Source organism: Loxodonta africana, chromosome 26 (assembly GCF_030014295.1).
Source record: "Loxodonta africana isolate mLoxAfr1 chromosome 26, mLoxAfr1.hap2, whole genome shotgun sequence".
Lineage (NCBI taxonomy): Eukaryota > Metazoa > Chordata > Mammalia > Proboscidea > Elephantidae > Loxodonta > Loxodonta africana.
The window spans coordinates 19,123,501-19,149,039 of record NC_087367.1 but is presented as its reverse complement, the minus strand read 5'-3'; the positions used below and the strand labels follow the sequence as shown (position 1 = coordinate 19,149,039).

Here is a 25,539-nt window from a genome sequence, read left to right as displayed (position 1 = left end):
GCTTTCAGTGTCATGTTTGCAACCTGAACGATGATTGCTAAAGTTAACTTTAGACTTCAAAGCTGCTACTCCCTAACTAGGTTCCCTGGGTGCTGCAAACGGTTAAGCCCTTGTCTACTAGATGAAAGGTTGGCGGTTTGAACCTATCCAGAGGCGCCTCAGAAGATAGGCCTGGCAATCTGCTTCTGAAAGGGCACAGCCTTGAAAACCCTATGGAGCAGTTCTACTCTGCAGGCATGGCTTCTCCATGAGTGGGAACTGATTCTACGGCAACTAACAGCAACATCCCCTAACCAACCAAGGTAGGGTGTGAACATCCACCAGGCTGCTGAAGGAAGACTGAAAAGCAGCACATGCCTTGCATGGGGACAGTGTCATATTTAGCAGGTCCCGTTTCATTCTATTACTCAGGGAAGTCTGCCTCCTTCCTAGAGGGGGAGCACAATCCCAAGGGCAGGCCCAGTGTCATTCAGCTTTGATCTTCTGAGCTACTCGTACAGATTTGTTAAAACTTCATTTAAAAAAAGAAACCAACATAATCTTGAACGATGCATGTTGACTTTAATAGCTTCAACAAGGGCATACTGAAAAAAAACTGTGGATGATATCATTACCACATAATTATGGATACAGTGGAGTTACACCATAAGAGCATTTAATTTAGGCGAATTTAACTCCAGGTACTCAGCACAGAGAGAGACAGCGAGATTGGAAAATAACAATTAGAAGAGAGAGGGCAGTTTCACCTGACATTCCAATCACTGAGCGTCTGTCCCTGAGAGGTGGCTGTGTTGTTCCCTCAGACCAGTGGTTCTTAAGCTTTAGTGGGCTCACCCCCCCCGCCCCCGTTTCTGATTCAGTAGGTCTGGGGCAGGCCCTGAGAATTTGCATTTCTAACAAGTCCCCCAGGCGATGCTGATGCTGCTGGTCCAGAGACCACACTGTGAGAATCGCTGCCTCAGACCATCTGAGATCATCCATGCCTCTCGTGGGGTAAACATCTCACCAGGCTAAATGTGTGTAATTCTAGTGTTTAATGGTATTTGTTTTGTATACCACAGCCTCTAATCACAAGCCAACCCCTTCATCTAGTGCTCAACCAAAGAGCCCCTGAATAGTATACAGTTCCTGGCCTTCACTGTTATGTCACTAATCAAAACAACCTGATGGCCTTGTGCTGAACTGGCCAAAATAAAAGGGGATAAGAGAAGAAAGCATACAGGCCCAGAGTGACAACACTGTCTTGGCCCTGGCTAAGATGGCGATGGCAGAGGCCAGAGTTGTTTTTCACAGGAAATCTGTTCTACTTATAAGCAGCAATCAGCATCCTTAAAGGGGGAAGCACCCTCCTCAGGGCTGAAAAGGCCAACCAGACAGAAAAATGGTTTCACTGCTAGGGAAGGAGCCACTTACTGGGGATGCTGTACAAATGACAATATTGACAGTATCACTGTGGAGGGCACCTACCACTGAGCCTCAGAAGAAGGCTCTTTATTCTGCCTGACCTTGTAAGGCTGCTCCTTCTGCCCTAAATGAATGGATGAATCAATGAATGAACTAATGAACAAATTTCTCTTCCATATACTGTCCCAAAACCAAACCAAACCAGTTGCCACGGGGCAGATCCTGACTCCTGGTGACCCCGTGTGTGTCAGAGCACAACTGTGCTTGACAGGATTTTCGATGGCTGATTTCCCAGGAGATCACCAGGCCTTTCTTCCAAGGCACCTCTGGGTGGACTCGAACCTCTGACCTTTTGGTTAGCAGCCAAGTGCGTTAATCGTTTGGACCACTTAGGGGACTCCTTCATATATTGCAAAAGCCCCGAATTCTCGGCTACCACCAGGTCAAGAAAAATTTGCAGATATAATTGCTCTGAAGTTTCCTCTCTTCTCCTCTCTCCCCAGCACCTCTATCCTCCTAAAGAAAGTAAAACCAAAAAAACCAAACCCAGTGCCGTCGAGTCGATTCCAACTCATAGCGACCCTATAGAAAGTAGGGGTGAGAAAACACAAAGCAGATTTTACTTTCAATCCATTGTGAGATGGCCTGCCTTTTCTATTCAGAGAACTCTAACTCCGGTCAGAGGTCCATAATCAGATCCAACAAAAGCTCTTATCTGGAACCATGGTCGATAAACTGGTCCTAAAAATAATCACAGATGATAATCTGTACTCTGTGAATGTTAATGTCCTGTTACGCAATTTCTCATTAAAAAAAAAAAAATTATATTTGGAGAGAAAAGGAAACCATAGGAACAACAACAAAAAAAATCAACTGATTTAGTAAGTCTTGGCTTCTCCTTATCGAAAGGAAATTCCATTCTTCTATTTAATCCTCTGCCCCTCCCAGTAAACTGTAATCCTGACCCCAGGGGCCCCTGCAGTGAAAACACGTAGGATGATGGAGTGGAACGACGTGGAGACTAACTTGGTCTTGAGAAGCACCCTGAGTTATACCGGTTGTTTATTTCCTTCCTACTTGCATTTCTAGGTTTCTGAACCCCTTCATCCCTGCTTACACAGGCGTGCCCCCCAACACACACACACCCCTTGGAAAACATTCTTTCTTTCCCATCTCTCCCAGCATATTGTCAAGCACATGATTTTCCAAGCACATGCTTCCTTATCTGCTGCTGAGGAAGGAGTGTATACTTCTGAGAGCACTATCTGAAGGCTATCTTGTCTACCCGTAAAATAAAAACCCGACCCCCCTAGCTTGGGTGACAGTGAGTCAGAAAGAGTCATTGCAAAGAGCTGATCAGGCAATGGGTGGGACCAACATCTTACTTGTTGCCTCCACTCACCATCCCATCCCTGCCTTTGCCTGACACAGGGAAGAAGTCGGGAAATACTTGTAGATAAACACATGACAACCCAAAGAAACACAAACCTGAAATTATTTCTAAACATATACTACTTCTGGTTCTTTGTCAGTGAATTGCTACAGAGGATAAAAAAAATAGGATTGAGAAATCAGAAATCTCCCTACCATGATACTTCAGGAATGTCCCTGTTTAACTAAATGTGTTATTCACAAAGGACCTGGGGCTTCTTCTCCACCCTTAGGCAAAGGGACACAGTGTGAAAACTAATTTGAGAATCAGTAGCTGGCTGGGAGATTCCTTTAAGTGTTGTTGTTGTTAGGTGCCACCAAATCGATTCTGACTTGTAGTGACCCTGTGTACAACAGAATGAAACACTGCCCGGTCCTGTGCCATCCTCACAATGGTTACTATGCTTAAACTCACTGCTGCAGCCACTGTGTCAATCCATCTCGTTGAAGGTCTCCCTCCATTTTGCTGACACTCTACCAAGCACGATGTCCTTTTCCAGGGACTGGTCCCTCCTGATAAACACGTCCATAGCGCGTGAGACAAAGTCTCGCCATCCTCACTTCTAAGGAGTATTCTGGCTGTACTTCTTCCAAGACAGATTTGTTCGTTCTTCCGGCACTCCATTCAATATTCTTTGCCAGCACCGTAATAATTCAGAGGCATCCATTCTTCTTTAGTCTTCCTTATTCACTGTCCAGCTTCCTCACGCATAAGAGGTGTTTGAAAATACCATGGCTTGGGTCAGGAGCACCTTAGTTCTCAAAGTGACATCTTCACTTTTTAACACTTTAAAGAGGTCTTTTGCAGCTGATCTGCCCAGCGCAATACGCTGTTTGATATCTTGACTGCTGCTTCCATGGGTGTCGATTGTGGATCCAAATAAAATGAAATCCTTGACAACTTCACTCCTTTCTCCATTTATCCTGATGTTGCTTATTGGTCCATTTGTGAGGATTTTTGTTCCCTTTAAGTAACTAGGACTTAATCTCTGTTGCTTCACCTGTAAAAGAGAGGCTAGGACCATCCATCCTAGCCCCCTGCCAGCATTATAGTTTACAGTTCTGGGAATGCCCCCAGGCTCAAGACACTGCATCTTACAAAACAATGTCAGACTGAAGGGTTCCTAGGCAGCACTAGAGTGTAGACCAACACCCACCAGGAGCGGTGCTGCGGGGCACAGTTCATAGCTGGCAGAAGCAAACAGAAGCTGGTAGAGCTGGGAATGCTCCTATTTAATCTGCAGTCTAGCTCACTGTGGATGGTGGAATTATGTAAATTCTCCCAGAGGAGCAAGGGAGCTGAGTTTGGGAGTAAACCTACCCAGCCACAGGACCAGCAGAACCTCTGCTTCCTACTCTGGATGTGATGGCCACTCAGTTCTTTCTTCGTGCTATCAACTTTGCCTATCAATAGTTGTTTTTCCTTCAATGTTGGATTTTTCTTGTAATGTGACTTTTCAAGGAGTTTTCACAATTGTTTTTACGTGATCTTCACCCCAATACTCTGAGGGTATTATCCCATTTTACATCTGAGGAACCAAGAGGTTTCAAAACAAGCTGATAGAAGTAATGTCTGCTTCCACTCATAAAGGATTAACTGCTATAGGAACTGTCCTTCCACTGTAAACTAGAAAACTGAACAAAATGTACGAGTTATTGTTTTTAAACATCGGACACAGGCAGTACAGGATTGCGATCCCTGAGAGAAGAGAAACACACAAGGGAAGTCTTACAATTGCCAGAGCCTGCTGCCTAGTGGCAGTTTCCAAACCCCCGCACAGAGAAGGAGAATCCAAGCAGAGCCCAGCAATCTTGATGAGTTGAAAAGGTAAGAGATCAGAATTTGGGAAGATTGAAGCAGCTGGAGTTGTGACGCAGAATACCAGTGAGAAGGAATCTGCACACAGAGAGAAATCCAGGGATCTGCAGAAGGGATGGATCTCTTGAATCTTTGGCTAAATATTAATCTGTGTATGCGTGGGGTGAAACACCATTAGGCTGGGGGAAAAAACACCAGAAAACAGTGGGCTAAACAATCCCAACCTCAGACAACAGTTCACATTCCCACCAGTCAGAGTAGAGAGACCTCATAACGCATGGGGTATTAGGTAGAGACCTCAGAAGGGTGTCACCTTAATAATGGAGCTAAATTTGCCCTAAATTAAAGGTTCTTCTTTAATTTGAGCCCATCAAAACAAAGATTAAGAGAAAGGAAGTCTTGAAAGAATTCAACTGATCCTAAGTAAATTAACTGTGTGGCAGGACAAAGTCCAACCCTTTAAAGACATAAAACAAAATCTACCCAACAACAACAAAAAAATCTAGCATCCAACAAATTAAATTAACATTGTCTGCATTTAATAAAAAACTACCAGCCTGCAAAGAAGCAGGAACATATGACCCATAGCCAGAAGAAAAATCAATCAAAAAAAAAAACAGACCCAGAAATAACAATAATAATGGAATCAGCAAATGAGGATATTAAAGGAAGAATTAAAAACATGCTTCATATGGTCAAGTATCTAGAGGCAAATTGAACATGATGAGGAGAGATATGGAAGGTATAAAAAAAAGACAAATGAAACTTCTAGAGGTGAGCAATGCAATGTTCAAAATTAAAAAACAATACGCTCGGTGAATTAACAGCAGATTAGACAGTGCAAAAGAAGAGGCTAGTGAATTTGGAAACACAGAAATAGAAACTACCATAAAAGAAAAGACTGAAACAAACAGAGTATCAGTGATCCATGGAACAACTTCAAATGGCCTAATACATGTGTAAGTGGAATACCAGAAAGAGAAGAGGGGAAGGGGCAGGAAAAGAATGTTCAAATAAACAATGCTGTTGAACAATTGGATATCCACATGTAAAAATAGTGAACTTCTACCTTATCTCGTGATATACACAAAAATTAACTAGAAGTGGATCATAGACCTAAACGCAAAACTGAAAACTATAAAGCGTCTAGAAGAAAACATTAGAGAACACCTTTGTGACCCTGAGATAGGCAAAGATTTCTTAGCTAGGATACAAAAAGCATAAATCATAACAGAAAAAAACTGATCAATTGGGCTTCATCAAAATTAAAAGCTTCTGCTCTTCAAAAGACACTTAAGAAAATGAGAAGACAAGGCACAGAGAGGTAGAAAACACATGTGAAACACTGATCTGTAGGAAGACCTTCTATCCACAATAAAGAACTCTTACAGCTCACTAAGACAAATAACTCAATTAAAAAGAAAAACTGCAAAATATTTGAATAGACATTTTACCAAACAAGATACAGGGATGACAAATAAGGTAGGCAAGAAGATTCTCAACATAATTAATCATTTGGGAAATGCAAAGTAAAATGACAAAGAGACATCACTATACCACTACGATGGCTAAAATTAGCAAGGTGAACAATACCAAGTCTAGGTAAGGATGTGGAGTGACTGGAGTTCTCATACATTGCTGGTGGAAATGCAAAGTGGTATAGCCCCTTTGGAAAAACAGTTTGACAGTCTCCTATAATATTGAACAATCCTTAGCATATGACCTAAAAATCCCCTTCCTAGGTATTTACCCAAGGTAAATGAAAATATAAGGCCATACTAAGACTTGTATATGAATGTTCACAGCCACATTATTCACAATATCCAAAAAGTGAAAACAATCCAAATGTCCATCAACTGGTGAATGAATACAAATAAACACAATGGAACACTGTTGTTGTTAGGTAACGTGGAATCAGTTCTAACTCACGGCAACCTAATATACAAGAGAACAAAACGCTGCCCTGTTGTGCACCATCCTCAGCAATAAAAAGTAATGGACATATAACATATTTATAGAATAAAGAACAAAAACTACATAGTCATCTCAACAGGCACAGAAAAAGCATCTGACAAAACCTAATACCCTTTTGGAAACCCTGTTGGCGTAGTGGTTAAGAGCTATGGCTGCTAACCAGAAGGCTGGCAGTTCGAAGCCACCAGGCGCTCCTTGGAAACCCTATGGGGCAGTTCTACTCTGTGCTATAGGGTCACTATGAGACAGAATTGACTTGACGGCAATAGGTTTGGTTTGGTTTAACACCATTTCATGATAAAAACGCCCAGCAAACTAGAAATCAAAGGCAATGTCCTCAACCCAATAAAGATCATCTATGAAAAACCCACAGTTAACATCATACTTGATGGTGAAAGACTGAAAACTTTCTCCCTAAGATCAGGAAAATGATGTCTGGTCTCGCTATATTTACTCAATATTATACTGGAGGTTCTGGCCAGGGCAATTAGGCAAGAGAAAGAAATTGGAAAGGAAGAAATAAAACTATCTCTTTTTGCTGTTGACACTGTCTTATATACGTAAAGTCCAGAGGAGTCCAAAAAAAGAAAAAAAAAAAAAAAAACTAAAAAATGAGTTCAGCAATGCTGCAAGATAAAAATAGATAAATAAAAGGGGGAATAGGTGAACCAATGATGGAGCAATGATGGCTGAGGAAGCTGGGTGATGAGTTTCATGAAGATTGGTTTTTGTCTGTACCCTACTTTTGTATATATTTGGAAATTTTCATAGTAAAAGTATAAAAAAATTCCCTGCTATGTCTCTCCTTGTACTTCCCCTCTTGCTACTACTCATCATTTTTTGTGATTATTTTTGTAATGGGTGTCTTCCCAACTACCCTGCATGCTCCATGAGAGCAAAGTATTACCTCCAGTGCCTAGTGAAGCACCTGGCACATGACATACCTTCAATAAACAGGTATCTGAGTTCAGGCTCTCTATGATCTGGCCCAACAAATGTGACTTTAAATCTCAGTACTTATACCTTCTCCCTATCCAAGCAGACGCACGTTCTTACTATGTCCCACCAGATTTAACTCCGCTTCTCAGCCTCTGCTTGGGCAGTTTCACCCTCTGGAGTATTATGTCCCATTCTCTGCATGTCCATTCATGCCATTCACCTTTTAAGCCTTAGCTTGACCCCCAAACCCATCTCTAGTCCATGGAGTGCTCACCTTCCTCTGCCATCTATTGGGGTTTAGAGAGTGGGATTTTGGTACTTCCTTATCCTTTTCTTTACTGTTCTACACGTATCTGATATAAGCAAGTTTTGTCTCTCCAAGGGTATGCTAAGTTACTCAAGGGCAGACGCTAAATCTTCTCCCTCAGCCCCTAACTAGGATGACCAACTGTCCTGGTTTTTCCAAAGCTGAGCAGTTTCCTGGGATACAGGGCTTTCAGTGCTAAAACCAGGACCGTCCCAGGAAACGAGGATGGTTGGCCACCCTACTCCTAACACTGTGCAGGGAGCAAAGAGGGCTTTCAAACTCTACTCCTAACTCATTTAATTGACACGGGCCACCAGTTTCAGATTATCTGTGATGAGGGGCTAGAGTGAGGAGGGGCAGGAACACATAGAAAAATTGAAATTCACAGATGTTCTGAGACTTTAGTTGCTCATTTAAACAGTATTTTATTCCTGGGGTGGAAATAGGGGTAAGAAATGTGGTTTTATGATATGGTTCTGGCACAGGTCCAGACGCCTGGCCTACAGTATCATAAGCCCCTTAACTTCAGCCACAGGAGTGAGCAGGAAGGCTTGACTTTTTCACTAACCTTGGGGAGGTCACTCAATTGCTATAGTTTCCACTGTAACTACTGATTAGATGATCTCTAAGCTTGAAAATTCTAAGAATTGTGGGCCTAGGTACTCAGTACCAGGCTTGGCGTTACTGATGGGTAAACATCCCATTAACCCAGCAATCTAATAACACACCCTATATTACTCTGACTTCTGAAAAGCAGCTAGGAGTCATCTGTTTATTTGAGGAGCTCACTGTTCCTTGGGAAAGATACTTTTGGCAAAAGAAGCAGTTCAGATGACAGTCCGTGTTTTGGAGGAAAGCAACTAATTTATTGACAACAAAGCCTAGTTTTTTTTTTCCCCCTTGAAACTTCATAGCGGCAGGCCCAGAAATACAAAGTCCCCAGAAGACTCTAAAAATATGTTCTCAATTCTCTTTTATCTCCCACCCAGAGCTGAGAGAATAGCACCAACTTATGTCATATTAAACACATCTGTATCCAACGCTGATAAAGTGCACGACCAAGGGAACAGATAAGAATTGTTTTCAATTTGTTCAGATGGAATTAGTTAAATTTAACCTAATTAGACCAGATCATCAAAGCAAATGCTTGTAAGTTGCCAATGTTTTTATTCTCCCTAATTGTTTGGCTATATTTCCCAGTAACTTAGGTAAAGGAGGTTAGTATGTCATAAGAATCGCTGACCTTATATTTATTCATGTCACACATACATCATTCATGTCCTAGGCAGTACAAATACAAAGCACTGTTGAATCCTTCTCACAGATTTTACCAGTTAGCCACCATCAACATCTAAGCTGGCCTTTGGGAGGGCTTACGTTACCTAACTTCCATTACATAAATACAAGCGGTAAAAAATGAGAGCTTGTCTTCCAATCTTAAACTGATCTACAAAGCACATTGACTGGGCGTTTAGATATTTAGGGATTCTGACTTCACTTTCGCAAGCTGGTCACTTTTAAGGCATTTAGAAACAAAATAATAATAAAAGTTACATTCCAGTTAAAACAAAACGTTGATTGCACTTGGCAGGATGATGAGACCTGAACTATGAATCCCAGCTAACAAAGAAACCACAAAGCACAGTCACCAGCAGCCTGGTGTTGGGAAGAGCTTTGAACACTGCTCCACTTTCAAAGGGAAAAAGGGCAGGTGGCAGCTTGGGAGCAGTCACGCTTTCTCTTTCTAGTAACTGCCTGCTCCACTCTCTGGTTTGCCCTCACGTTGTTCCACACACCCTTGGGATAGGAAACAGAAACACGGGCAGGGACGTCCACAGAAAGCCATGCGAGCTGGAAGCTCCTGCGAAGGGGAACTGAGGCCTAAGGGTTCTGCAGGAGGGGCAGAAGCCTGGGAAACTGATCAGCAAAGAGAGTTGTGGACACCCCTCCCTGAGGCAGTGAGTCTGGTCCCGATTATGCTGTGGGGCCACGGCATGGGTAGCTGGAGAACTCAGGCTCTGCCACTTACTACGTATGTGACATCAGGCAGTTTCCTCTGGACGTCAGTCTCCTTGGTTTAAAATGAAGGAGTTGTATGCAGTAATGCATGTAAAATGCTTGGCACAGTGCGTGGCATACAGTTAAGTGCGCAATAAATTTTAGCCATTATTATTACGATTCCGATAAGGAAGAAGATACTGAAAACCATGTTTCCTAGAAAGAAGAGTATAATGGGCAGCCTATGGCAAAGAGTTTGTGCCTGACTACTCTTTTTTTTTTTTTTACTCACTTATAGGCTGATGGTTCGGACCCACCAGCAGTACCGTGGAAGAAAGGCCTGGCAATTGCAGTTCTACTCTGTAACACATGGGGTTGTCATGAGTCAGAATTAACTCATGACGATGGGTTTGCTTTTTTATGTACACCTCAGGGGTCGAAGCAGCTTTCTGAGATCACTTATATGATGCAGAGCGGGAGAGGCAAACCCTTCTCCACCAACACATTTGTATGAAATTGCTCTTACGTCATTTCTTTATTTCTTTTGGATTCCCTAATCCTCTTTAAGATGCACATTTCAATACATTATAGGTTCACATAATTATAAAAGAACCACGCTACATCAAATTAGTAAAACAGAGACTAAGAAAAGGAAAAACCCACTCATAAATCCACCAAGAGAACTTAACACTGAAAGTCTGAAAGTGCAAGTAGGTAAGAGATTTGTTTAAATACTTGGTAAAAGAACAGGTTGAATTTAATAGCTGTGAAAAACACACATTTCAGGGGTGTGGGTGTGAGACAGAAACAAAGTCCACCTCAGAGTAAAGGGGTAAATATTTAGTCAAGTCTCAGATGCTATTTCAGAAAAGAGAGATTTCAATGGAAAATTTCCAATCTGAGAGCAAATAATTGTAAGTTGAGTTTAAAATTAGAATTAAGCTCTCCATTCCCAGCTCTCTGCCCAGGCCTGTACCCCAGCTAAGTCCTCATAGCTTCTTGCTTTCTCTCCCTCATTCTCTCAACCCCAATTGAAGACTATAATTTTCTTTCCAGCAGGAAACTGATATATACTCACGATGACAGCTGGATTCAGAAGAGGAAAAAGAATACAGGGGACAGACAGTCCTTGTGGGTTTAAGTCACTTTAAAACTCAAAACAAAACCCTCAGACTTGGAATTTTTAAGACCTAGTTAATGGCTGAGGAAACCTCAAATGATTGGCAAGTCCTAAGATAAAAGTTTGAATTGTACAAAACGCATCATTATCTTAAGCTTTTCTAATCACCTTCTCTGCCTTTCCCCTTCACTGCTTTTCATGTTGTTTATGCCCCAGCCCTTCAACGTGATTCAAAGACATTTTAGAGGTAGGAGTGGCCTTCCAAGGTTACTTACAGAATACGATTTGAGAAGGCTGGAGCAAATTCTCTACCACCCAAAAAAGTTTCCTTGAAATTTTATTACTTCATTTCTTTTGGATTAATTAATTCCCTTCGAGATTCATATTTGAATGCATTTCACATTTAAATACATGTACACACACCCCGTCCCCCACACACACACAAATGAAACAGAGCTATGTTCCATAACATTAGTAAAATGGGAATAAGAGGGGGAAGCCCTCCTATAACGCCACCAATCTGAAACAACTAGTTCTAGCCGGGTGCTGCCTGTGATTCTTGTCTCGTGCTCCATTCCCACATCTCCCACCTGCTAAGCCCCCAGTATTGATTACCGGTCCCATGCGTGGGCCAATCTCCCTGACATTCAGTGGAATGCATTTGCAGTTACATTCTTTTTGTGTGACAACAGGGACTTAGCTCCGCCAGGGTTTTAAGAATTCTATGAGGATGAGGGCACAGAAAGAGAAAAGTTAGCTTGTCTTAGACAATATGTAACGCCATTTTCTAGCTTATATCCTCCATTAATTTCCTCTGTCTATAGCGTCAAGCCCAAGCTGCTTAGTGTTTGGCCTGTGATTGAGGTCCTGCCTCCCCAGCCTCACTTTAGTCACCTACCTGGCCTCGAACCAACACTCCTGCCACACTGACCTAGCTCTTTGAAGGCCGTGCTGATCTGTGCCTCTGTGGCTTTGGCTACGCTCCTCTACTTTCCCATCTGGCAAATTCCTACTCATCTGTCAAAACTCTGCTCAACCAAGTCTCAGCCTCCTCCTTCATGAAGCCTTTCCTGCTCGTCCAAGTAGAAATGACCTTTCTTTCTTTAGTGTATCCCATACACACTTCCTTTAAAGCATCTGCCATCCTTTATCACACCTACTTGTAAATCCAAGACACATTCCAGATATAGGTGTCAACACATGGCTGATGCTAGCATGTCTGATGAATGAAAAAATAAATGAACAACAACTAAAAAATAACCCTTTTCTGCATCAGTCAGAGGGGCACAGGCAGCCCCAATCCAGTGGATTCCAGAGATACTGGATACATTCTCAGCCGGATATGTTATAGTTCGATGCTTTTGTAGGAAGGCAGGCATTTCCTCTTCTCTGAAGATGTTTAAGAATATGATGACTGTGAATGTGAGGGGTTGAACACAATTCGGCCAAGTTGCAGGGGACCGGATTAGATGGTTACCAGCTAATTACTATAAGGATGGTAATAATAATATGGATTTAGTTAATAATATTGGGTTTGGTTAATAATATTGATGGTAGTTAATATTTATTGAGCACTTACTCTGTGCCATATAAAGCACCTTTTTTTTAATATAAAAGCAAAGTTTTTATAATAAAACCAATAGAGACACTAACCAGTATTTTCCTAGATTACCTACTTTCTTTTAGATTTCTAAAGAGCAAACATTTTGAATTTTCATGACACAAATATTGTTGTTAGGTAACATCAAGTCAGTTCCGACTCATAGTGACCATCACGTACAACAAAACGAAACACTGCCTGGTCCTGTGCCATCTTCACAATCATTATGCTTAAGCCCACTGTTGTAGCCACCGTGTCAATCCATCTCATTGAGGGTCCTCCTCTTTTTTGCTCTCACTTTACCAAGCTTGATGATGTCCTTCTCCAAGGACTGACCCCTCCTGACAACATGTCCAAAGTATGTGAGATATAGTCTCCCATCCTTGTTTCTAAGGAGCATTCTGGTTGTACTTCTTCCAGGATGGATTTATTTGTTCTTTTGGCAGTCCATGGTACATTCAATATTCTTCTCCAACACCACAATTCAAATGTTAGGAGCAACTCTTTTTTTTCTTTTTTTAAAATAATTTAAAAAATACATATATTTTACTGAGTTTTTGGTAAAAGTTTACATAACAAGTTAGGTCCCGTTTAACAATTTTCACATAAATTATTCTTAACATTAGTTCCATTTTTCACAATGTGTCAATACTCTCTTTAAATGTGTTCTGGTTGTTCCATTTCCAGTACTCTCATTTCCCTGCCCCCTCATCTTCGCATCTTTGCTTTAGGGTAAATGTTGACCTTTTGGTCTCATATAGCAGAGCACTGTTCTTACAGGGAATATCCTTTATTTTGTGTGCCATTCTGCTATTTTGCTAAAAGGTGACCTCTGGGGACAGTTCTGGTTCAAGGTTTAAAGAGTTACCTCAGGATGACAGTCTCAGGGAGCCCTCTGGTTCCAACTAGTCCAGTTAGTCTGGGTTTTTTAAAGAATTTCAGTTTTGTTCTACATTTTTCTCCCATTCTATGTGGGACCATCTATTGTGACTCCTGTCAGAATGGTCAGCGGTGGTAGCCAGGTACTACCTAGTTTTTCTGGTCTCAGGGTGGATGAGGCTGTGGCTTGTGTCAGCTATCAGCCTTATTTATAGACTTGTTCCTTCTCTGAGATTTTGGTTACCTTCTTACTCTTTTGCTCCTGACAAGTAGAGACCAACAGATGGCTGCTCGCAAGCTTTTAAGACCCCAGATGCTACTCACCTCACTAGGATGTAGAATATGAACTTTGTGAACTCAGCTGACTTGAGTTGTCCCATGAGACTACCGTCCTAAGCTTTCAAACCTAGAAAACCAATCTCAGGAGGTGCCTGGTTATGTCTGAGGAGTATCTGTAATTGTGTCTTCACTGAACATATGTGCCTGCACACACTATCTGTATGTAACATAGATACTTCTGTCTGTTCTCATGTATGTACAACCTGTACCTACCTGTATATTTACATACCTATACTCATCCGGATGTGATCGTACACTCATTTTTCCGTCTTTGTTGAAGTTGTTGGCATCTTATGCATGTCAAATTCTTTAGTACAGGTATCCTTTTCTCTTGAGCGCTTCTCAGTGACATCGTTTAATTTGGTCGTGCTGTGCTCACTATATCCGCATTCACTGCCACTTGTCCCATCACCAAAAATAACAAGTATCCATGATCTAAAGCGTGCTCCCCTGCCACCTCTCCCTGCTAACAACTAATGAACATTGGTCTCTTTATATGTATCTATTCTTGTTTTATAAAAAAAGGGATCATACAATATTAGTACTTATGTGCTTGACTTATTTCACTTAGCATTATGCCCTCCACAACCATCGTTGTTATATTTTGCAGACTCATCATTGCTCTTTATGACTGCGTGGTATTCCACTGTATGTATGTACCATATTTTGCTTACCCATTCATCTGCTGATGGGCATTTAGGTTGTTTTCACCTTTTCACTATTGTGAATAGTGCTGCAATGAACATAGGTGTGCATATGTCTGCGTTATTACTTTCAGGTCTCTAGGGTACATACCTAGGCGTGGGATTGATGGAACATAGGGTAGTTCTATTTCTAGTTTCTTGAGGAAGCGCCATATCATTTTCCAGAGTGGTTGTACCATTTTACAGTCCCATCAACAATGATAAGAATTCTAATCTCCCCACATCTTTGCCAATATTTGTTGTTAATCTGTTTTTCTTTTTTTAATCAATACTATTTTAGCCAGGTTGAGATGGTGAGAGGGTATCTCAATGTTGCTTTGATTTGCATCTCTCTTAGGATTAATGATCATGAACATTTTTTCATGTGTTTGTTGGCTGCTTGGATGTCCTCTTTGGCAAAGGTTTTGTTCATGTCCTTTGCCCATTTTATAAATGGGTTGTTTTGTCTTTTTGTTGTTGAATTGTTGAAGTTTTCTATAAATTTTAGAGATCAGACCCTTATCGAATATGTCACTTCTGAAGATTTTTTTCCCAGTCTGTAAGCCGTCTTTTTACTCTTTTGATAAGTATTAAGTTTTTAATTTTTATGAGGTCCCATTTATTTTGTCTCCTGCTTTTCTTGCATTTGTTGTTACGTGTGTTACCCTATTTTTGCACAAGATTAGGTCCCATAGTTTTCTCCCTATGTCTTCTTCCAGGAACTTTATAGATTTAGGTTCAACATTTGATTTGAGATTTAACATGATTCATCTTCAGTTAGTTCTGATGTATGGTATGAGGTATGGGTCCTGTTTCACTTTTTTGCAAGCAGATATTCAGTTCTGTCAACATCATTTATTAAAGAGAGTATTTTTGCCCCATTGAATGGACTTTGACCCCTTGCCTAAAAATCAGTTGTCCATAGATGGCTGGATTTATTTCTGGGTTCTCAATTTTATTCCACTGGTCTATGTGTCTATCAGTGAACCAACACCAGGCTGTTTTGATTACAGTGGCTGTACAGTATGCTTTGATATAGGAAAGTATGAGGGCTCTTGCTTTGTTATTCTTCTTCAATATTGTTTTGGTTATTTGGGGTTTCTTTCCTTTCCGTATGACGTCGGTCACTAGATTTTCCATTTCAGTAAAGAATGATGTTAGGACTTGTGTTGGGATTGCATTGTATCTGTAGACTGCTTTAGGCAGAAATGACATTTTCACTATATTAAGTCTTCCATAAAGCATACTCTTTACATATGGCTTTATATGTATTAGTTGACAACCACCTAAGATATAGATACTATTATTATCCCCACTTACAAATGAGAAAAAGCCTCAAAGAGGTTAAGCAACTTGCCTAAGGTCAGAAAGCTAGTCAACAGCAGAGCCGGAATTGAAACATTTGGCCTCAGGGCTAATGAAGGGGAGTATACGTCCTATTCTGAGCTTTTATGGAGACGTTACTTCAATTTCTGAACGTCCGTCCCTTTCCTTATATCATGTGTATGTATTTGTAAATATGTCTATCTAATAATGGAGGTAGATATACACATATTTACGAATACGTACACATGATATAAGTACAGACATTTAGAAAATGAATTAACACCTGATTTAAAGCCCGGGTTGAAATCAGACTTGTATCTTGATGACAACCGTTACTATTCTAAAAACCAATAAGAACTACGCATTTCAATCAGTCAGTTAACAACATCCCCATTTCACGAGGGCCTGTTGCTAACCTGAGGGATAAAGAATCTAAGATATGGTCCATTCTTTCCAGGAGCTTACAAGGTGAAACTATAATATGACATTATTTTGAAAATATATAGAAATCCACATATCGAATGAATGATCACCTAATTTGGTGATACACTTATCTACTGCTCAAACTGTCTTTGGAAACAATTTATGAAATACACAATCGATTTCATTACTTTAAGCTCCCAGTTGATTTTTACCCAAACAGTGCTATCTATCTTAATCACCATTTCATTTGACATTTGGTTGGTTCTAAAAATATTAATCCATCTTCAAAGGAAGGAAATTTGCTACCAAATTTAATACACACATACATACAGATACATACACACACACGTCCTGTGGTTTATGAGGGCAGTTCTCAAAGGAATGAGCAAAATCAGTGCTGCCCAGTAGGAATAAAATATGAGCCACAAATATAATTCAAAATTTTATAGTAACCACATTTAAAAAAGCAAAAGCAAACAGATAAAATTAATTTTAATACATTTTACTTAACCCAGTACATCAAAAATATTCTCATTCTAACATATAATCAATATAAAAGCCCTTAATGAGAAATTTTACTTTTTTTTTTTAATACTGTCTTCAAAATTCAGCACGTATTTTATACTTACAGTATATTTCAATTTGGATCAGCCCTTCTCAAGTGCTCAAGAGCCATATGTGGCTAGTGACTGCTGTACCGGGCAGTATAGGACAAACATTTAGAGCTATGGCTGTCATATTAGAGTAAGAGTAAAAACATCCCATCCCCTCACATCTTACTGTGCAGAGTAACAACTTAAAGAGGAGTAATGCTTACACGGATGTAAGAGAAACACCACTGAATTATAAAAGGCAGCTTGTGATCACATTTAATTGGGGTATAAGCTTAAGAGCTTGTATGAAAGACCAAAGTCATCTTGATGGATGATCCCAGCTGATCAGTAAAGGATGGGTAGTTGCAACACGGAGAAGGGCATTTTACAACATTCAAGGGTTAACCCTGCTGGACAAGGAATAATGGTGCTAATAAGCTAAGGAAAACTCAGTTCAAATAAACTAATGATTATAGTCAATCATGCAATTCTGACAGGATCCCAATGAATGGATTTGTAAGTAGTGAGTAACTCTTTTACCTTTAGATACATAGGCAGACAAGAATTATAAAGCTATATGGACTTTTTTTTTTTTTATGGACTTTAGAACTGAAATAAGGAAATGGTGGAAACCTAAAATGACGCACGTCCTAACATTTGATTCATAATTTCCTTATAATCCCTTGATCCCAATTAGCTCAAGTGTAGGACCTTAGAGTTGTACTCACTTTATTTAAAAAAAAAAAAAAAAAATTTTTTTTTTTTTTTTAAATAAAGTGAGTACAACTCTAAGGTCCCTTACGTGGTTAGGGTAACTTATAATCTATATTGTTGAAACTTGGACACTTTCGAGAGTATAGGGGGCACTGTTCATAATTGTTCTGGGACACTAGGCATAAACCAGGACTGTCTGATAGCCATAAAGCTAAATGATTCTATTCTACCAAGCAGATACGACAGCTATCCCTGCCCAGGGATGTGGATCTGATCAAAGTCTTGGAGTGTTTGTATTACCTCTACACGGCCACAGGGGCTTTGTGGGCTAATACACATCGATCTGGGTAAGACAGTTCTGCACACCCCTCAAGCATTTTAAATTGGTTTGAATTTGGGAACAGGGTTCCATATGGACAGAGCTGGACTCGGACAGCCTGAATATATTTACTGAAGACAACAAATCATTGACAGACTAAATGTAACAGAGGAAAAGCCTGGCCTGCTTGTACTCAGAATCTGACTTTGTAATTGTAGCCTCCTTTAGACAGGCCTAATCAATTAGAAGAGGCTGATTTTAACCAGTTGCAGGCTCATTACTCTGCATTCCAGTTTGTGTTGATGAAAATCAGTTTCAGTCTGTGGCCTGGAACTCATGTACAGCACTTCCTGCGGCCTCTTATATAAACACATCAAAAAAAAAAAAAAAAAAAATCATTTGGAGTTGCCCTTCTCCCTTTTATTTTAAGAAAGCCACTTTGTGAATTGTGATTAAAATAGAACAACTGTACATGGATCTGTGGGCCATACCCAGAAACACACATGACTAAGGAACATGTATGAAGTCAGAGCTTGAGATAGCAATTCATACATGTATGGGTGTAGGGGTGGATTTGAGACAGAGTCTCAAATAGCCAGGCACCAGCATCAAATGAGCCCAGCTCAGTTATCTCCACAGAATGAACTCACACTTATTGACAATGACGACCTTTCAAAGAAAATGCATGAAACCAAAGAGTCAAGGTCTTAGGGACACAGAGGACATCTGAGTGGAGTTCACGTTCTTCCCTGAATGACCAAAGAGAAAATAAACAGCAAAATTTCCAACTCAATGAGGACAACCTTCCTTGAGAAGCTTCTATGAGGGAACTATAATGTTCTGTTTAATTTTAATGTGCAGTTAGTCTCAAAAAGTAGAGAGTGGGAGGGTGTGTGGTAGAACCACTCAAAACCCCACCTACATTTCAAAGACCTGTAACCATTCCAAAATGTGATATAACTATGAATCATACCTGGCTGGTTGCCCTTTGCGGGTTTGTCAAGGCAGCAAGTCAACAGGAAGAGAATATCAATATATACAGCTCTGGTCACCAAACATGGATTTTGCCTGGGAAGGTAAAGAGCAGAAAATGAATTGTTATTTCCTCCCTGGAGGCCTAGGTCATATGAGAAGCCTAGGTCATATGAAGCAGGAAATGGATATTTTCTACCAGGCATGTCATGGGGCTAAGGGAGTTAAGACAAATGCTAAAAAAAAAAAGACAATCATCAATGGAGAGAACGTCAGCAACTCAAAGTCCAAGGGCATATGATGGAGTTCAAGGCTATGCATGAACAATATAGATAAAATTTTATGCTCTGGTTCCAAATAAACTGAAAACAAACAGACAAAAACCAACATCCTATCCCAGCTATTTGGAAACCAAGGTGGGGGAACTATATGCTATTATTCCCTTCTTAAGAGGACAAATGGAAAAAAAAATCATTCGTCGTGAAAATCACTCTGAGTAAGAAGAACTGCACTCAGACATGACGAACCATACCTATGAACTTACAGTAAGGAGCTGGCAAGCACACTCAGACATGACGAACTGTACCTATGAACTTACAATAAGGAGCTGGCAAGCATTAACAACATGAGCTGATAGTCTTTTCCCAATAAATGGATTTTTTTCTTCTTTCAAGAAACGGAGAAGCTTATTTCATTCTCGGAACCATACGCTGAAAAAAGTAAGTGGGCTCAGATTTGGGGGTCTAGATAAAAAAGGAAGAACGAGGGCTGTCTCTTGAGAACAGCACTGAAGGCCCCTGACTCTGAGCCTCCACTTATAGTGACCACAAAGGGCCCAGTGATTCAGCAGGATCAGTGAAAACAGTAGGGGCAGACCTGGGTTTGAATCTTGCCTTTGCCACTCATCTCTGTGACCTGAATCAGATTCTTGACCTGCAAAATGAGAACTATAGTATCACCTCCGTGGGAGTTGTGAGCGTTCAGTGTGGCACAGCACACAAAATGCCCACCTCAGCGCCTGGCCCATGGTTGATGCTTAAATGTTAATTTCCTGCCCTTCTCCTCTGCCTCCAACATAAGGTTAGGGAATGATGGTGAAACTGGCATAAGTGTTCTGACTAGTGGATTTCCAGTTGGCTTTATCCTTAAACCCTCCTTCTCATTCCCTGTAAATGAACAGTTTTATCATCTCCCCGAAAGTTTATCCACATCTCTATCCTGAACTGCCCATATCCTGGGGTTGGCATATGCTCTGGCATGAAAAGCGTATCAGGTACTTCTCATTTGAAGCTAAACCGTCTTGTTTCAAGGTCTCTATGATGTTGCTGACCCACTCCATTTCTATACCACTGGCTTGCTTCACGTACAGTATCTGCTTGCCCCCTGGCTCCTACCCTACTGTAAGCAGCAGCTTATACGATAACTTGGATCTGGCCTAATTTCATACCTGCACTTAGCTTTTTTACAAAACAGGTAACACATGCACCTGGTATAATTCAAAGAGTACAAAAGGGCATGCATGGAAAACTAAATCCCTTTTCCACACCTCCACCCTCAACCCATACTCTCTGAGGCAACCACTATCCCTACTTTCTAGAATACCCTTCCAGGCACATTCTAGTCATTCACAGGCATCTAAGATACAGCAATCTGCTTCCGTAAAGATTTACAGCTTTGAAAACCCTATGGGGCAATTCCAGCCTGTCCTATAGGGTCGCTGTGAGTGAGAATTGACTCTATGGCAGTGGATTTTTTGTTGTTGCTGTTGTTTGTTTTTAATCTATGGCTAAGATTTCACCTTACTTGGATCCACAATCAACAAATTAAATGACTTTTTGCATTGGGCAAATCTGCTGCAAAAGATGTCTTTTAAGTGTTGAAAAGCAAAGATGTCACTTTGAGAATTGAGGCGTGCTTGACACAAGTCGTGACATTTTCAACTGCCTCGTATACACGTGAAAGACGGACAATGAATAAGGAAAGCCAAAGTGGAATTGATGCCTTTGAATTATGGTGTTGCTGACGAATACTGAATATATCATGGACTGCCAGAAGAATGAACAAGTCTGTCTTGGAAGAAGTACAGCCAGACTGCCCCTTGGAAGCCAGGACGGCAAGATTCTGCCTTATGTAGTTTGGGCATGTTAACAGGAGAGACCAGTCCCTGGAGGAGGACATCATGCTTGGTAAAGTAGAGGGTCAGTGAAAAAGAGGAAGACCCTCAACGAGATGGATTGACATGGTGGCTGCAACAGTGGGCACAAACATAGGATGGCGCAGTACCGGGCAATGTTTTGTTCTGTTGTACACAGGGTCACTATGAGTTGGAACCCACTCGACGGCACCTAACAAGAAAAAATACCATTTGCTTATTTCTGAAGCCCTGGTGGTGCAGTGGTTAAGCTTTCGACTGCTAACCAAAAAGGTGGCAGTTCGAATCCACCAGGGAAACCCTATGTGGCAGTTCTACTCTGTCCTATAGGGTTGCTATGAGTCGGAATCACTTGAGGGCAGTGGGTTTGTTTTGTTTTTACGTAAATTGCGGTTTACTCCATACTGAGTTCTGAGCATTACTTTTTTCTACTAGTATATTTTGAATATCATTCTATTAAGAATATAGAGATTTGCTGCTTTTTATTTAATGGTTGTGTTGTTGTTAGGTGCCATCAAGTTGGTTCCTACTCATAGTGACCCTATGTACAACAGAATAAAACACCGCCCAGTTCTGCGCCATCCTCACAACTGTTGTTATGCCTGAGCCCATTGTTGCAGCCACTGTGCGGTGCCTTCCAACCTGAGCAGCTCATTTTCCGAACTGTATCAGACAATTTTCCGCTGCTGTTCATTTAGTTCATAAGGTTTTTTCACTGGCTAATTTTTTAAGAAGTAGATCGCCAGGTCCTTCTCCCTTGTCTGTCTTCAGCTCAGCTGAAGCCTATCCACCATGGGTGACCCTACTGGTATTTGAAGTACCAGTGGCATCGCTTCCAACATCAGCACAACACACAAGCCACCACATTACGACAAACTGACAGATGCGTGGGTTTAATGGCTGTACATCGCTCCATTTTGTGGGCATACCTGTCCCCTACAGAAAGAATTGAGACTGTTTGAGATTCTTTGCTACTTAAGATAATGCTCTAATAAATACCTTTGTCTATGAGATTCATGCTTATGAATAAATATCCAGAGGAGAAATTCCTAGAGAGGAGTTGCTGGATCAAGGTTTATGCATTTCAACAAGATGTTCTCCAAAGAGGCTGTTATCAATTTACATTTTCACCAACAGTGCCTAAGAATTCTAGTTTTCCTACAATCTCGCCAACATTGTGCATTACTGTTTTGACCTTTGCTAATATAAGTGAAAAATAATCTCTCACTGTTTCAAATTGAAATTATTTTATTATGAGCGAGGCTGGTCATCCTTTCACATGCTTTGCAAAAAAAGGTATTTGAATTTCCTTTTCTGTGAACTGTGTTCAAATCCCCAGTCCATTAATTTGTTGATTTTTTTTTCCTTTTGATTTGTAGAAGCTTTTTCCTTTTGGTTTGTATGGAAATCTACCCTCTGTCTGTCACATACGTTACAAATATGTTTTCCCAGTTTGTCATTTGTCTTTGAACTTTCTTTAGAATATTTTTTACAATTCAGAAATGCTTAGTTTTATGCAAATATATCAATATCCTTGTTTATGTCTTCTGGGTTTTATGTCATGCATACAAGGTCCAACTCTGCCAAAATTACATAAAAACAAAACAACAGAAGAGGCCCCAGAAAGGTAAAGCATTACTGAAGAAGAACAAAGTGGGAGGCCTCACACTACCTGATTTTAGAACCTATTATACTGCCAAGTAAATTCATCCACCTATGAGCAGCTGATATTTGACAAGGGCCCAAAGTCTGTTAAATGAGGAAAAGACAGTTTCTTTAACAAATGGTGCTGGCATAACTGGATTAAAAAAAAAAAAAAAAAAACCATCTGAAAAAAAATGAAACAAGACCCATACCTCACACCATGTACGAAAACTAACTCAAAATGGATCAAAGACCTAAATATAAAATCAAAAGCGACAAAGACCATGGAAGAAAAAATAGGGGTGATGCTAGGAGCCCTAAAACATGGTATAAACAGAATACGAACCATAACTAACAATGCATAAACATCAGAAGAGAAACTAAACAACTGAGAGCTCCTAAAAATCAAACACGTATGCTCATCAAAAGACTTCACCAAAAGAGTAAAAAAGACAACCTACAGACTGGAAAAAATGTTTGGATGTGAATATCCGATCAGGCTCTAATCTCTAAAATCTAGAAGATACTGTAAAACCTCAACAGCAAAAAGACAAATACCCAATTAAAAAACGGGCAAAGGATATGAACAGGCACTTCACCAAAGGGGACATTCAGGTAGCTAACAGACATATGAAGAAATGCTCAAGATCATTAGCCATTAGAGAAATGCAAATCAAAACTACAATGAGATACCATCTCACCCCAGTGAGGCTAGCATTAATCCAAAAAACACAAAATAATAAATATTCAAAAGGTTGTGGACAGGCTGAACACTTATACACTGCTGGTGGGAATGTAAAATGGTACAACCACTTTGGAAATCCATTTGGCGCTTCCTTAAAAAGCTACAAATAGAAGTACCACACAATCCAGCAATCCCACTCCTTGGAATATATCCTAGAGAAATAAGAGCTGTCACACGAATAGATACATGGACACCCATGTTCACTGCAGCACTGTTCACAATAGCAAAAAATTGGAACAACCTAGGTGCACATCAACAGACGAATGGATAAACAAATTATGGTATAGTCACACAATGGAATACTATGAAATGATAAAGCACAATGATGAATCCTGGAAACAACTCCCAACATGGATGAATCTGGAAGGCATTATGCTGAGTGAAATTAGTCAGCAAAAGGACAAATATTGTATGAGATCACTATTATAAGAACTCAAAAAAATGTTTAAACACAGAAGAAAATATTCTTTGATGGTTATGAGGGTAAAGGAGAGATGGAGAGGTGAATTCACTAACTAGATAAAAAACTACTAGATAGTAGACAAGAATTATCTTAGGTAAAGGGAAGGGAAGGACAACACACAATAAAGGGGAAGTCAGCACAATTGGAGTAAACCAAAAGCTAAGAAAGTTTCTGAACACAATCAAACACTTTGAGGAACAGAGTAGCAGGGGCAGGGATCTGGGGACCATGGTTTTGGGGGACATCTAGGTCAACTGGCATAACAAAGTTTAAGATTTTTACCTATTTGGAATGTGTTTGGTCTCCAATTCTGCCACTATCTTTTATTTTTTCTGAAGTCTCTCAATCGTAACTTCCTGTCATTACTCTTCTACCCACCATGGAAAGCCCATAGTCTATGAAAATTTCTTTAGTGATACCATTCTCAGTTCTAGCATTTCCACTGTTTAACAGTTGGGACTTCCCCCGCCCATGAAAAAGCCACTAAGAGAAGAAAGTCAGAAAACCCTATGCAGGGAGTTAGCCCTGGGACAGATAAATTAATGAACCATCAGATATCTAGCCCAGGACTGAGCTGAGGGCCTGCAAATAGCAACAGAATGTGTCCTGTCCATTCAGCTGTGAGGTATGCGCTGGGGAGGAGATACACATGAGAAGTTTTTCCCCTTGGACAACTCTATCTAGTTTTGGGGGCAGAAACAAAGACAAGCTTTGAGACAGAATATAAAGAGTTAAGAGAATGAATACACCAGAGTGGGCTGGAAAAATGGAGAGGGTTTATGTAGGGGTTATGTAATTCCAACAGCCCTGGTGGCCCAGTGGTTAGGAGCTCAGGCTGCTAACCAAAAGGTCAGCAGTTCGAATCCATCACCTGCTCCTAGGAAACCCTATGGGGCAGTTCTACTCTGTCCTGTAGGATTGACATGAGTTGGAATTGACTCGAAGACAATGGGTTTGGTTTGATGTAATTCCAACTGGGGCATGAAAAATGGGAAGAAATTAGATAGATAAAAGTCGACAAGGGGATTTTGAAAAGGGGCAACAGATGTGAGAGGAATCGGTTTGGCCTGTCTAGGAACTGGGGGAGACCAGCTTAGGAAGAAGTAGAGAATGTGTTGAGAAGGTGAGAACAGGAGCAAGGCAGGCCAGGCTTGCAGGAGACAGACTACTTCACACTAACTGGGTGTGTCTTAGTGTACTAATTTACTGCCTGCTCCCAGGTGGCCTGCTAGAGTTGTAGCTTCTTACCTTGGATATTTTCCTGCCTGTAGAGCCATATAGAACCGTAAGGGAACATTCTGGGGAAACTGACTTGACTTCCAAGTCTGAAGAGCCTGGTTGTCATGAGATTTTTAGCTAAGTTAATTTTCTTTTAAATTTCTAAATGACTAGAGGAAAGGTTGGTAATCTTTAGAGACCTCTGCCAGGCAGATGTGTTCTGTGTCTTCCCTAGACCTGGCACAGGCTGACAACCTTGGTAGTCTCCTGGGATGCTTCAAAGACTACTCTGCTCCCATAACTGTGAGGCACGGGGCCAAGCCTGATGTAGTCCTCTAGATCATGGGAGGTTCCCTCAAACACTGCTGCTTTGAATTCCAGGAAAAAGAGGATCTGGAGCCACAAAGGAGTCCACCCATGGCTTCTCCTTCAAAACAGATGCAGAGAGAAATTCTGGCCTGGTGCCTACCTTCTTGG

General features: G+C 40.7%; 1 protein-coding gene across 8 annotated transcripts in view; it reads right to left on the bottom strand.

The window, feature by feature from the left end:
- Nucleotides 1-25,539, bottom strand: part of THADA (THADA armadillo repeat containing) — a 362,922-nt gene that overhangs the window by 77,043 nt on the left and 260,340 nt on the right. For all 8 annotated transcript variants that reach the window (XM_064277151.1, XM_064277150.1, XM_064277147.1 and 5 more), the window contains one exon: nucleotides 18,842-18,936. In XM_064277151.1, the coding sequence (XP_064133221.1) occupies nucleotides 18,842-18,936 (95 nt within the window). The remainder of the gene's footprint in view (nucleotides 1-18,841; nucleotides 18,937-25,539) is intronic.